The sequence below is a fragment of the Pygocentrus nattereri genome, chromosome 1, assembly GCF_015220715.1.
Source record: "Pygocentrus nattereri isolate fPygNat1 chromosome 1, fPygNat1.pri, whole genome shotgun sequence".
NCBI lineage: Eukaryota > Metazoa > Chordata > Actinopteri > Characiformes > Serrasalmidae > Pygocentrus > Pygocentrus nattereri.
In genome coordinates this window covers 8,509,441-8,521,908 of record NC_051211.1, presented here as the reverse complement: position 1 = coordinate 8,521,908, position 12,468 = coordinate 8,509,441, and the positions used below count along the sequence as shown (strand labels likewise).

Sequence of the window (12,468 nt, the reverse complement as noted above, 5' to 3'; positions counted from 1 at the left end):
AGAGCTCAGTAACACTGAGATTAATAACTGATCATCACATTGATTTATCAGTCTACTCAGTCTTTAGCAGAGGTCAGTAATACTGGGATTAATAACTGATCTTCACAATGATTTATCAGTCTACTCAGGCTTTAGCAAGAACTCCAGTATTTATAAAGAAGCTCTTTCTAGAATACGTTTGTACAGCATTGGTTTTAAAATAGTTAAAAAACAAACATTGATGGTGTTTTAAATATGGTGCACATAGTCAATTTTGTGAGTAGGTATTCTTAAAGTAGTATCCTAAATAATTCAGTACACACACTTTATTTCTGCATTCTCAATATTTGTGTTCTGTTACATTCCAATCCTGGTTATTTCAGCAGTTTCATTAGAAAAGAAAGCTCACACACGTTTTTGCAGCATAAATAAAAATCTAAAAAAATTGAAACAGAAAATCAAAAGGATCAAAAAATAATGGAATTTTGGAAAAAAAATTAGATTTCATAGAATTTTTGTGAGGCACCACCACAGTTTCTATTCACTTCTCTCACCTGGCTGACCACTAAGCGTCCGTTGTTGGCCTCAGTGGCATAGATCACCCACAGGCCATTCTCATCCACGGCCAGGTCGATGTCGGACTTGCCACCCCAGCGGTATGGAGAGGTGTCGTGGTAGTTGGCATTGGCGATGATGGCCTCTCCACTTTTGATGCGTGTACGCAGATCGTATTTGACGATGTTGCGCGTGCGCTCCTTGTTATAGAAGACCGCACCATCATACACCACAAAGCCTGTGCCATCCACTCGGTTTGGCAACCTAGCAAAAGAAATATCAGAAATGAGTGACCAGGCCTGATGACCAAAAATAAGGTAAAACTGCAACGTTTCATTTTACATAGTGATGCAAAACTCTCTGCCTCATCGCTTCTGCTATAATTCATGATGTACATTTACAGACTAGTAATGCCTGTTTTACAATGCATGCCTTAGGTCTGCATGTGCATTGGGAGTTGCTGGTCTCACAATAAAATAAAAAGCAATAATGTCATTTCTACAGAGCACATAGAGCTCCTCTCAACCCACTGCAGCCCAATATTAGCTCTGTAAGTGATATTTTAAAGTAGCAGTTTAGTAAAAAAAAATCAGAGTTACACAATTTTACCCTTACCTCAAATATAGTTGATTAGCCAAGATATGTCTGTAGTCTAAGGTTTTCTTCTTCAGTTTTTGTACTTTTGTTCAAACTGCATGTCTAAATGATCACATACTGACTTGCTTATGTGACTTCTGACAATGAAAATCCAGATTCTGGTCCTGGATTGTGCAGCCACTGGTAGGTATGACATTGGGTGACCAAACAGTCTCAACAATAAGTCAGTTAACTAACAGTGACTTGAAAATACTGGACCAGAAAATGGTTCTGATGCATGAGGGTCTCAAACTAGCTTCACACGGCCCCCCACATACAACCCCAATTCCAGTGAAGTTGGGACGTTGTGTAAAACATAAATAAAGACAGAATACAATGATTTGGAAATCTTTTTCAACCTGTATTCAGTTTAATACACTACAAAGACAAGATGTTTAATGTTCAAACGGATAAACTTTCACTCATTTTGAATTTGATGCCTGCAACACGTTCCAAAGAAGTTGGGACAGGGGCATGTTTACCACTGTGTTACATCACCTTTCCTTTTAACAACACTCAATAAGTGTTTGGGAACTGAGGACACTAATTGTTGAAGCTTTATAGGTGGAATTCTTTCCCATTCTTGCTTGATGTACAACTTCAGCTGCTCAACAGTCCGGGATCTCAGTTGTGGTATTTTGCGCTTCATAATGCACCACACATTTTCAATGACTCATCATATTGGTTTATCAGTCCACTCAGGCTTTAGCAGGGCTTTGGAATGCTAAGATTAATAAAATATACTTCAACTCTACTTATGAAAGAAGGGCGAGAGGAAGATGTCTTCTGAGACATAATCTGGTTGCATATCCTACCGCCATCTTTTAAATCTCAAAGCTCATCTTTTAAATCTCAAAAACTTTGTGTCCAAGTTGAACGTGACGCACATGCACAGAACGTATTTAAACTTTCCGAATGGGAATGTAATCAGAAACAGTTACACGGTTATTATTCTTTTGTTTAATGGATTATTTACAGGATTATCCACCTAGTTCAGTCGGATAGGAATTGTATTCAATCAGACTAGTCTATTGTAACTGAGATGTATAAATGGACGTATTCTATTCTGATTGCGCAATTAGTTGGAATATTAACGGCTTATTAGGCTGCATGTGAACAAGGCCAATATTAGGTAAAACATTAAATGGCCCGTTTTGAAGAAGACCACCTGGCTAATGGCCCCCAGGTAATTTGAGCTGATATCAGCTGCTGAAATCTGTGATCCCAGACATCCCAGCAAGCTCATAAGCAAGTCTGTTAGAGATGACTTAAAAACTGATTTGAGGCAAGTCTTGAATGATTTAAGTAGTTTACACAGTGGTAAATGGTGTATAACATGTTAGCGACATTAGCCTTGTAGCTCCAGTGCTAAACTAAAGAAGCAAACTGGAGACACTTAATATGTCTTGGCAAACTGACAACACTTGAAGTAAGGTGTGGGAAGGGGAAGGGGCAGTTTTGGCCAAACTATTTCTTTAACACTGGTGGGTTTCACTGCTCACTTGTAGGTGGTGGTGGCCCGGTTCTGTCTGAAGTCCTCCCACGATGCGTATTCATATAGCATGTCCGTCCGGTACGGCGTCCAGGGCATGACATAGAGCCGGTCACCTGACTGCAGAGGGTCTTTACACCACGCCCCCGACTGGTGCTCTGCCTCCTGCAGTGAGCTCGCTGCCTGGACCCTCAAGAGGGTCCCGGGACATACAAAGACTAGAAAGAGGGAGTGGAAAAGAGAGAGAGAGACACAGAGAGAGAGAGAGAGAGAGAGAGAGAGAGAGAGAGAGATAACAGAATATGGAGGTATAGCACAGACAGAATGATGGGAGAGGGACGGAAGGAAGGGGAAGAGGAGGAATAGATTAAAAAGTAGAGAAATCAGATGGGGTAAAGAGATTGAGAAATGGGCAATAAAGAGAGAAAGAAGAGGAAAAAGGGAAGATGAGGACATGGGGAGGATGTGAAGGATTGGAGTATAAATTCAGATGGAAGAGAGAGAAAGAGAGAGAGAGAAAGAGAGGGAGAAAGAGGGAGAGAGAGAGATTGGAGAGAAGGCGTGAGATAAATGGTTCTATTTCCAGTGAAAGAATGTGAGAATGTAAATGCTGGTCAGTTGGCTGGGTGTTAGAGTGGCAGTGCTGTGATGGATGATGATTTCTTGGCTTGGGGCTGGAAGTGTTTTAGCCATGGCCTACTTCAGCTTTTGTTGTTGTTGTTTTTTCTATTTAAAGTAAACCAAACCCACTGCGGCAGTGAAAAAAAACAAAGCTTAACTGTTGTAGAGGGACAGATGCTTGGATCTACATCAACGCCAATGCATATCAGGACCAGTCATGTTTGAAAACAACAGTGGTGCCTCTCTCAGTGCATTTAAGCACTCACTCTGTGACACACACACACACACACACACACACACACACACACACACACACACACACACACACACACAGTGTCCTCTATATCTGTCCACAGGGGAGTGGTGTGAATTAACTGCCTGATGCACATTCACACTCTCAGACTAAGACTGCAGGAGGACATGAGTGGTGAGAAGAGGAGAGGGGGAGAGGGGGAAAAAGAGAGGAGAAGAGAAAGACAAAAGAAAAATGTTAAAGAGAAGACAGGGAAGAGAAGGAAAAAAGGAGGATTGGAAAAGAGAGAAGAAAAACGAAAGGAGAAGAACAGAAGAGACTAGATGAGAAGTGAGGGAAAAAGAAGGGATAGGAAAAGAGGACAGAAGAAAAATAAAAGGAGAAGAGGAGGAAGAAAGAGACAGAAGAGAAAAGAAAGGCGAAGAAGAGGATAGGAAAAGAGGAGAGGAAGACAGGCGAAGAAGAAGAGAACAGAAGAGAGGAGAAGAGAATAATGTAAAGGAAAAGACAACAGGAAAAGGCATGAGAGGAAAAGGGAAGAGAAGGAAAAAAGGGGGATCGGAAAAGAGAGAAGAAAAACGGAAGGAGAAGAACAGAAGAGACTAGATGAGAAGTGAGGGAAAAAGGAAAAGAGGAGAGAAGAAAAATAAAAGAAGAAGAGAAGGAAGAAAGAGAGAAGAGAAAAGACAGGTGAAGAAGAGAAGAGAAGGGGATAGGAAAAGAGAGGAGAGGAAGGAACACGGGAGAAGAAGAAGAGAACAGAAGAGAGAAGAAGAGAATAAAGTAAAGGAAAAGGCATGAGAGGAAAATGGAAAAAAGAGGGAAACAAAGAAGGAAAGAGAATAGGATAGGAAAAGAGAAGAAAAGAAAAAAAGAGGAAATAAAATGGATAAAACAAAGAAATAGGAGTGGGAAAAAGAAGAAAAGATAGGGAAAGAGGGCAAAAGAAAGGAAATGGGAAGAGAAGCAGAAAAGAAACACAGAAAAACAGAGGACGAGAGGGAAAAAAGTGGGGAAGTGGAAAAGGTGTTTATGGAGAGATGGGGGGAGGCAGGTAGCATCATCTGTGCTGTGACATCACAGGGGACCCTGAGAGTGTGTGAGGTGGGATTACCACAGAACAGGAAAACAGAATAGAAGGAGGATCCTCTCCGAAACTTCGGCAGCCGTAGACTGAGCTCTTTACGAGTCCATGGGGTCTTAACACTTATCGATTTTAAAGGCTGCTTGTGAATATAACACTGACTCATAAGAAGAATGTAGACACACACACACACACACACACACACACACATACACACACACACACACACAACATCCCCACCTAAAGCTGAAGCCTCGCCTCACGCAGCTCCGACTATGAGAGATATTCGCAGTGCTGAGTCCTAATTGTATGCAAAACACTACTTGTAACTGTTTTTCAGCAAATACTCTGTAGCAGATTAGCAAGTGCCAAAGTTTATGGAGTTTATTTAGTGGCAAAACAATAAATAAATAAACAAATAAATACAATGTGCTTTGTAAATGCCCTGCTTGCAAACACACTCGGCACAGTTATCAAATACAAAAGACGATTAGGATTATTATGATTATTAACTGTGCAGAGGTCAGAGACCACCTGCCGTTTATTTCACTTCTAGTCAAACCTGCCATTCAGCACAAGTCATTCATTTTTCTGCATCAAAAAAAAGCAGAACAGCTGCATTTAACAGAAAATTGCACAGCAGCCTCAACAAATAAGTATATCTTTCAGTAATTAGTGTTTCCACTCTTTGCCTTTATTACTGCTTCCATTCTTTTCAAGCTTTGTGCTCTCGGTTTTCCAAAGAAATCCGCAGAGATGTCTTCCACACCTCCAAAGTTCAGTCTTGCAGTTTGGTTGCATCAGTTGGTAGATCTTTAAACTGGTCACTCAGGGACCCCCTGGTGGTCCACATTTTTTGCTCCATCCTTATGCATTGTGAATTGGGTTGAAGCAAAACATGGACTGCGTGGGAGACCCTGTGAAGTCTAATAAAACTTCAGCATTCTATACAGTTGTTTTTGCCCATTTCTTTTTCTCAGTAATCTTTTACTAATGGGCATTTTAAAGTACTGCTATAGCTTATATACAGCCATTTCACACTTTTTTAAAATGTGCCCTCACCAACAAGTGGCCACTCGCAGTGGATTTTTCAATCACATCTGCCCTTTGAAAGGCCAGCATCAGTGACCTAATCAGCTAGAAAGATAGAGAGATTTTAGAAATTTGAACACAGTGGGCATAAATTCTGTGAATAATTGCTTTGTCTGATTATAAGCTTTGTCTGAAACTAAGGTGTATTACCTTTCTTTGTGTTGTTGTTAGCTGTAGAGCATATAGCTTGCTAATTAGTAAGCTAGCAATGTATTAGGTTGCATCAGTAACTGCTACCTAAAGCCCAGAAAATATTTTTTTACTAACAAGCATTTTAAAGTACTGCTATAGCTTATAAACAGCTTTGTCCTTTATTTTATTAAAAAAAGTAATTGTGTCAGGTCGCAAGTTCTGCTTCTAAAGGCGTTTGGGATTCCCCCAAGGGGAAATGGCTAGACCAAGGAGTGAAATGAGACTTTTAATTGTGCTTGATCTGGTAGCCATGTGGATCTATTAACTAGTCTAAATAAATATCTGCCAATATATTTATTGAAGCCAGGCAAAATCAAGGACAGCAGATGAAAACTTCACTCAGCCTTTGAATGCGTCGAAGTTAAGGAGGCAGCCGAGGCAAGCTGTTTCGCTATGTAGGATCCTTCAAACGCAGCTGAGAAATGCAACCTTCATTCCTGAGAATTTGAAGGACTCAACTGGTGCATCCCTTGAGACTTTCAATCACCCACAAATTCTTACATAGCACAAAAACATCTGAAAAATGGTGGAATACTGTTACACTAGAGTTTGTAATGAAACGTTATAAAATATTAAATTTAACTGTTTTTCTATCTTGTATTGCTTATGTTACTAAAACATGATGTGTCGGTACAGGCCTTACAGGCACATACTGAAGAAGAACCTTCAAATACCAGCGCAAGCAAGGTCTCTCCTATCTCGGCTGCAGCCTTGACTTAATAAATAGCTTTTGTGGTCTAAGGAGAGCAGCATAGCACAGTATGTTGAAAATGCACATGAGTTTGAGCTTGCAGCTGGTAGCTTTGACCAACAGGCTTGGCTGTGGTACATTTATTTGGAACTTATAAAGCCAGCCTGCGGAGTTTGGCTAAAGTCTGCTATACAACACAGTACAACACATGTTCTACATATTTGCTGTGCTTTGGAACCAAATTAGCCTGATAAATGTTGAGTTCACTTAAAAATGTGCTCTTATGACAAATTCAAAACCAGAAAGTACACTTTAAGTATGTTTCTTGCTTGAATAACAGACTCTAACACTAACACTAGAGCTAACCTGTGTGATGGGTGATCATTCTCATCATTTTCTCCAACGTTTTTTCTTCTCAGTGGATGACGTGCCAGTATGTTAGCTTGTTGAGGTAACATTCAAAACAGAAAAGAACTGTTTTATTGTTTTTGCTTCCAGCTAGCACAGTTAGCCTAGCCTAGTGAGCTACGTCTGCCTTTTTAAAACACATCCTTGACCATGCGGCCTTGGGAACCTGCTCACTTTGAGACACTTGTTATACTTCTTTATGCCAAATACAAGCAAAAATGTATATCAAATAAATATCTCTTACTATTGGTGGTCATCACACAACTGTGACACAGCTGGAGTCTCAGCTTCCTACACACCAGACTGATTTTTGTCACAATCATAAGTGAACCACTCAGCTTTAAATATGTATAACACAGAGCTCAGAAGTAAAGAAATGTTGTCTGCACAATGGAGTTTAAGAGTGATTTCTAATCTGAGCACGTCTTGCTCTTTCTCAAAAACGCCTGTGCTGGAGTAGCAGAGAAAGGGGGTCAGGCTGCAGCACCAGTAATGTAACTTGAGCTTAAATGACTTGCTTTAGGCCACAATAGCAGTGTTCAGGGAGAGGGAATGGATGCTAGAGCCTGTCAACTTCTAGTATATCATCATTGCTGGTAATGCAAGGGGAAAATAGACCAAACTGAACTTTGGCTCTACACATTAAAGCTTTAGCTTAGAAATGCAAGGAAACTCAGATTGGACTTTTGATCGCTTGTGCAATAAAACTGCCTCATCTTACATTTATTTGAATAACTCTGGTGGAGGACCCTAGACTTTGTTCTCCTCTGACAGGCAAAGGGCTTTTTATCATTCACTCAAGCCGGTCTGAAATCAAAATGGACCTTTTTGCAATGTTAACTCTTGTTCATGGTCATAGTAATCGTTTTTCATTCATCATTTAAAAGACAAGATTCTTGTTTTCTGTGTTATGCCTTGAAAATGTCTTCTGATTTGTATTAGGTTAGCGTGCACCAATAATATCATATTTCACCACACCCCTCTCACCACCCCCACCGAACATCAGGCTAAATGCTCAGCTAGCTCTGAAATCCTCCCTAATACCGTGTTTCACTTGAAAATATGAGAATGATTGTGTGTGATGTGTTATGATTTCCCAATTGCACAGCCTTTCATATCCTATAATTTTATAAACCTATAATTTTACATATAACATTTTATGCTCCATGTGTATTTGTTTTCGTCAGACATTTTCAGACATAATTGTTGACCTTAAATATTTTTAACTCTCAGTTAACCCCTTACACTGCTGGAGCTGGTCAGCAAGCCCATAGTTTTATTACACACTTCTGTAACCTATGAATAGCTCAACCGGGTTGCATTGAAGCTACTGCAGTTACTTGGTTAAAAGCCTTAGTATGTACTAAGCCTAGAATGTTAAGGTGTTAAGGCCAATTAACTAGGCTAACCTAGTAATTCATTTGTCACTAATGCTAAAGCTTCAGCTTCAAAGATCTGTACATAAAACAGCTTGCTAATTTGTCATGGAAACATTTCTGGTTCCATGATTTGCTTTTATTTCAAATATAACTTAATTATACGTTTTTTCTTAATTATACGTTCTTAATATACAATTTAATAAAAATGAACATATCCACCAAGTACAATGAGCATTACATTTCTTACATTACATGTATTTGCAGAGCACTGCCATCCGTATCTTAGACCACAGAGATAGGTCTGTTACACAAAAATGCAAACTATTCCATAAATATACATTTTTTTCCCTCATCAAAATTTACAGCTATGGACAAAAGTGTGAACATGACGTTGTGCCACTCCCAGATTGGGCATAGTAAGGCAGCAAAATGAGAAATTTCCCTTGCATGACCAATTACGTACATAACAATGAACTGTACTTACTTCTTTGAGTTTCTTTAAGGAATTTAAAGGCCATGTTGGGTAGGTTTCACTCCATTCATTCATTTCCATTTTAGAATGGCAAAGGAGCACAAAGAGTTTCATCGCTTTATTTAGGAGGTAGAACTTTATGAGGACTTTTATGCACAATTAGGATGCCCATGCCCAAGTTACAAGCTGCTTTTGGATATGCCAGCCCTACACATGACATAGCAAAAGTCAGTAACACTTTCTTTGAATAGTCCACTTTAGATCCTTTGTAGATACTTCATTTACTTTCAAGTTACATTCAACTAAATATCTACTAAACTGGCCATACATTTCTTTAACTCTAAAGTTGCTCTAATCCTAACACTAACCTTAATCTCAACCCAAAACCTAAACCCAAACCTCACCCTGGTCCTAGCCCTAACTCTAGTCCAAATCACAACACTAACCCCACCATTGGTTAGAATCAACTGAGTTTCAACAGTTAACAATCTGTATATAATCTATGGGGGACTACAGTGCACTATCCAAATAAACAAGACCCAGGATACAAATCGATTTAATGTTTGTAAGAAAGGTCAATAGGTCAGTTGCCTCCTGAAAAATCACATATAATGTGTGAGATACTATCAGTTCTACACATGTTAGAATTCCTTTATTGATGTCTGAATAAATTGTCTGAACAAACAACAGTGTGTAAAGGCCTTTAACCAAATACGTACAAATACTGTATCTCAAGTAAAGTAAACAAATTAGATTTCCTCTCATTTCATAGTGTTGTATCTCTAAAAGTCTCACATGAAAGAGCTGACTCTGAGACGAGGCCTGACTCTGCAGTGCACAATACTAACACCTTTACTCACACAATTGTTTCTCACTCTAAAACCACTGTAATGCACTTTTCACTGAATTACATCATAAGTCTGTCATTTGGACAAAATGTTGCAGACAGAAGGTCTACAGCAGCGCGAGCCATGGGGTTGTGGGTATTCTAAAGGTTTCAGTATCACTACACTGGCTGCATCCTGCTTGTTCTACCGGCTTCAAAACTGTTTTCGGGCTTTTAAATCCACTAATGTCTCATCGCACCCATACACACTTCAGAGAGTCTGACCGATCCTGAACTAAATTGGATTTTAAAATCACCCAGGGATAGTGCTGGCTCCAAAGATTAGCAACTCGCTGCCCACAGCCATTTCATCACGCTCCCTCCCTCCATTAGCAGCGCTTCAAACCAGCTGAAGAGTCACTTTTCCATTGCAGCTTATAACTGGTTTTACTCTTGTTGTTTTAATCATCACTTTTAAAGACTCTGCCATCCTTCTTTTCACTTACAAGTGAATAACTTGCCTTTTATTGCACCTCTTTATTTGTTTTATGCATATTTCGTGTTTTCTTTTGGCCCATCTCGTTTTGCTTGGACAGATAATGCTGTGATTATTCAAACCAGTAATCTTCTGATGTGGTAGTTCATCTTAAGCCTCTGCGCTGTTGCCAGAATGACTATAGATGGGGGGGATAAATATTTGCATAAGAAACATAATTACTGAAATCCTGTTTCACTGTGGCATTTAAAACTTTCTAAACTAATGACCTCATGATTTGATTTGATTCTTTAGAAAATGATTCATTGCATTATCTAAGATTTCACCATGACTCAGTTTAATTATTAAGAATTATTATTAAAATAGACCAAATACATAAACACATTCAGTTTACACGGTAGTAGAATACAGACAATACAAACAATAATTTTTTTTTATTTGAAAATGGCCCTAAAATTTTATTTCAGCCACTCTTTGAATGTGAAATGTTATTATAATAGCCTATCAAAGCACTTAGCCAAAAGTTACATTGATGTACAGTGATTTTTACCCCAGTCAAGGCTAAATAAACCCCCCAAAGTCATGCAGTATGACAAAGTAACCAATGTTCAATGCATAATTGAACTCATTATTAACCCTTTGCATTCGACTATGTCACCACCAGCAACGTGACGAACTGTGTTCATTGTTTGATAACTTTGGAATAATTGGGTGTAGGAACTTGCTTTGAACTGTGTTTTGCCTTGGAGACTCACAGGTGATCATCAAGCAAACACCATTACAAAGCTACTTAAACAAAGGTTATGAAAAGAATATAAAATACGCATGTCCATGTCTTGTACTGTTGTGAATTTGCTCTTCAGTTTTCAAGGTGGTGGCAACTGTTACTAGAAAACAAGACTCATTATGTGGATTTGTTAAACTGCATCAGCAGAAAGCCTGATTTCATTTAATGACACTGATTTGATAAACTCTGTATTAGATGGTAGTTAAATGCTTACTGTCCAGACAAATTGCTATCTAAAAATAAATTGCTACCTATCATTGTCTCTTCCAATGTAAAATGCTATGCTGGACAGGGATGTTGTAACTAATCTGAGTCAAGGAGATCAAAACAACAACACCTTGCTAACATTAGCTTGATTACACAGCAAAAAAACTCACTTACTCATCACTTAAGCCTCTTATCCTCCTGGGTCAAGGGGGTGCCGAAGCCTATTCCAGTGCTCACTGGGCAGAAGGCAGGACATTCTCTGAACAATTGATCCTAAATAGTGCAGGGTTTCACTTTTTACTGTGTGAAATCAAATAAAATAAAAAATGAAGGACATTTCTGACTTTCTTTTTTTCCCCACACTTTTAGTGATTAGTATTGTCATTCATTCACCTGACACACTTTACTGCTTACTCTAAATATTCACATAAGTCTGTCTGTGCTGAAAACAGATTTATAAAACAGATTGTTCCAGTCTGATAGGCTATAAGAAAAGACTCAATAAACGCACACCTCACTATAAATGATCATCTCACAATAACTGAATTCGGTATTAAAGTCAATAAAATCCGTTGTGGTATGAAATGGGCTGTTTAATGAGACATAACTACAAGGTACACTGATGGCTGACTAAAAGTTTTTGTCTTCCATTACTCTAAACAAACTATGTCTTGGCAGAAAAACGTATATTAGGATTATTATCATAATTATAAAAAACTCAGTCATTTTTGACAAATTTAATCATATTTTAAAATTTTGCCGTTGTATAGAAGCTGTAAGCCACTTGGGGTCGAGCATTTCAGTGATTTAATCACGGATAAGGAGGTTTTACCCCTCTTCTGTGTGCCTAAGAACACCCCTGTCCCATGAGAAATGCGCAGACTCTCCTGGCTTAGTGCTTTAATATTACATTCTGTGGTACTTACTACTAGGTTGTAGTTTTTCCTGTTAAACCTAGGCATCAAAAACAGGCAAAGGCTAATAAGTTATATGGTTGTAAGTTAACATAGTAATTGCCATAAACCAACCGCAAATGAGCTGTGGTTGCCAAGCAACTTCAGTCAATGACTATTTCATAAATAGCACGATGTTTTTTAATATCTTGCCATGTTAATATAGAATGTAACTGATGTGTACAGTCACATGTGTATATGAACCATCTGGCACCTCAGACATTCTTTTCTCCTGAAAGTAGCCCGTGAACGTTATTTTGGTCCAAACTGACAGCCCACTCTGAATAATATTATAGTTGATTGTAGTTGATTCTAAAATCAATGCAGTTGAATCTCCACATTCAG

General features: G+C 38.8%; 1 protein-coding gene across 3 annotated transcripts in view; it reads right to left on the bottom strand.

Annotated features, from left to right (window-relative positions):
* Window positions 1–12,468, bottom strand: part of adgrl1a (adhesion G protein-coupled receptor L1a) — a 277,619-nt gene that overhangs the window by 55,424 nt on the left and 209,727 nt on the right. For all 3 annotated transcript variants that reach the window (XM_017700538.2, XM_037541153.1, XM_017700539.2), the window contains 2 exons: window positions 2,673–2,880; window positions 534–798 (listed from right to left, as the gene is read on the bottom strand). In XM_017700538.2, coding sequence (XP_017556027.1) covers window positions 534–798; window positions 2,673–2,880 — 473 coding nt within the window. The remainder of the gene's footprint in view (window positions 1–533; window positions 799–2,672; window positions 2,881–12,468) is intronic.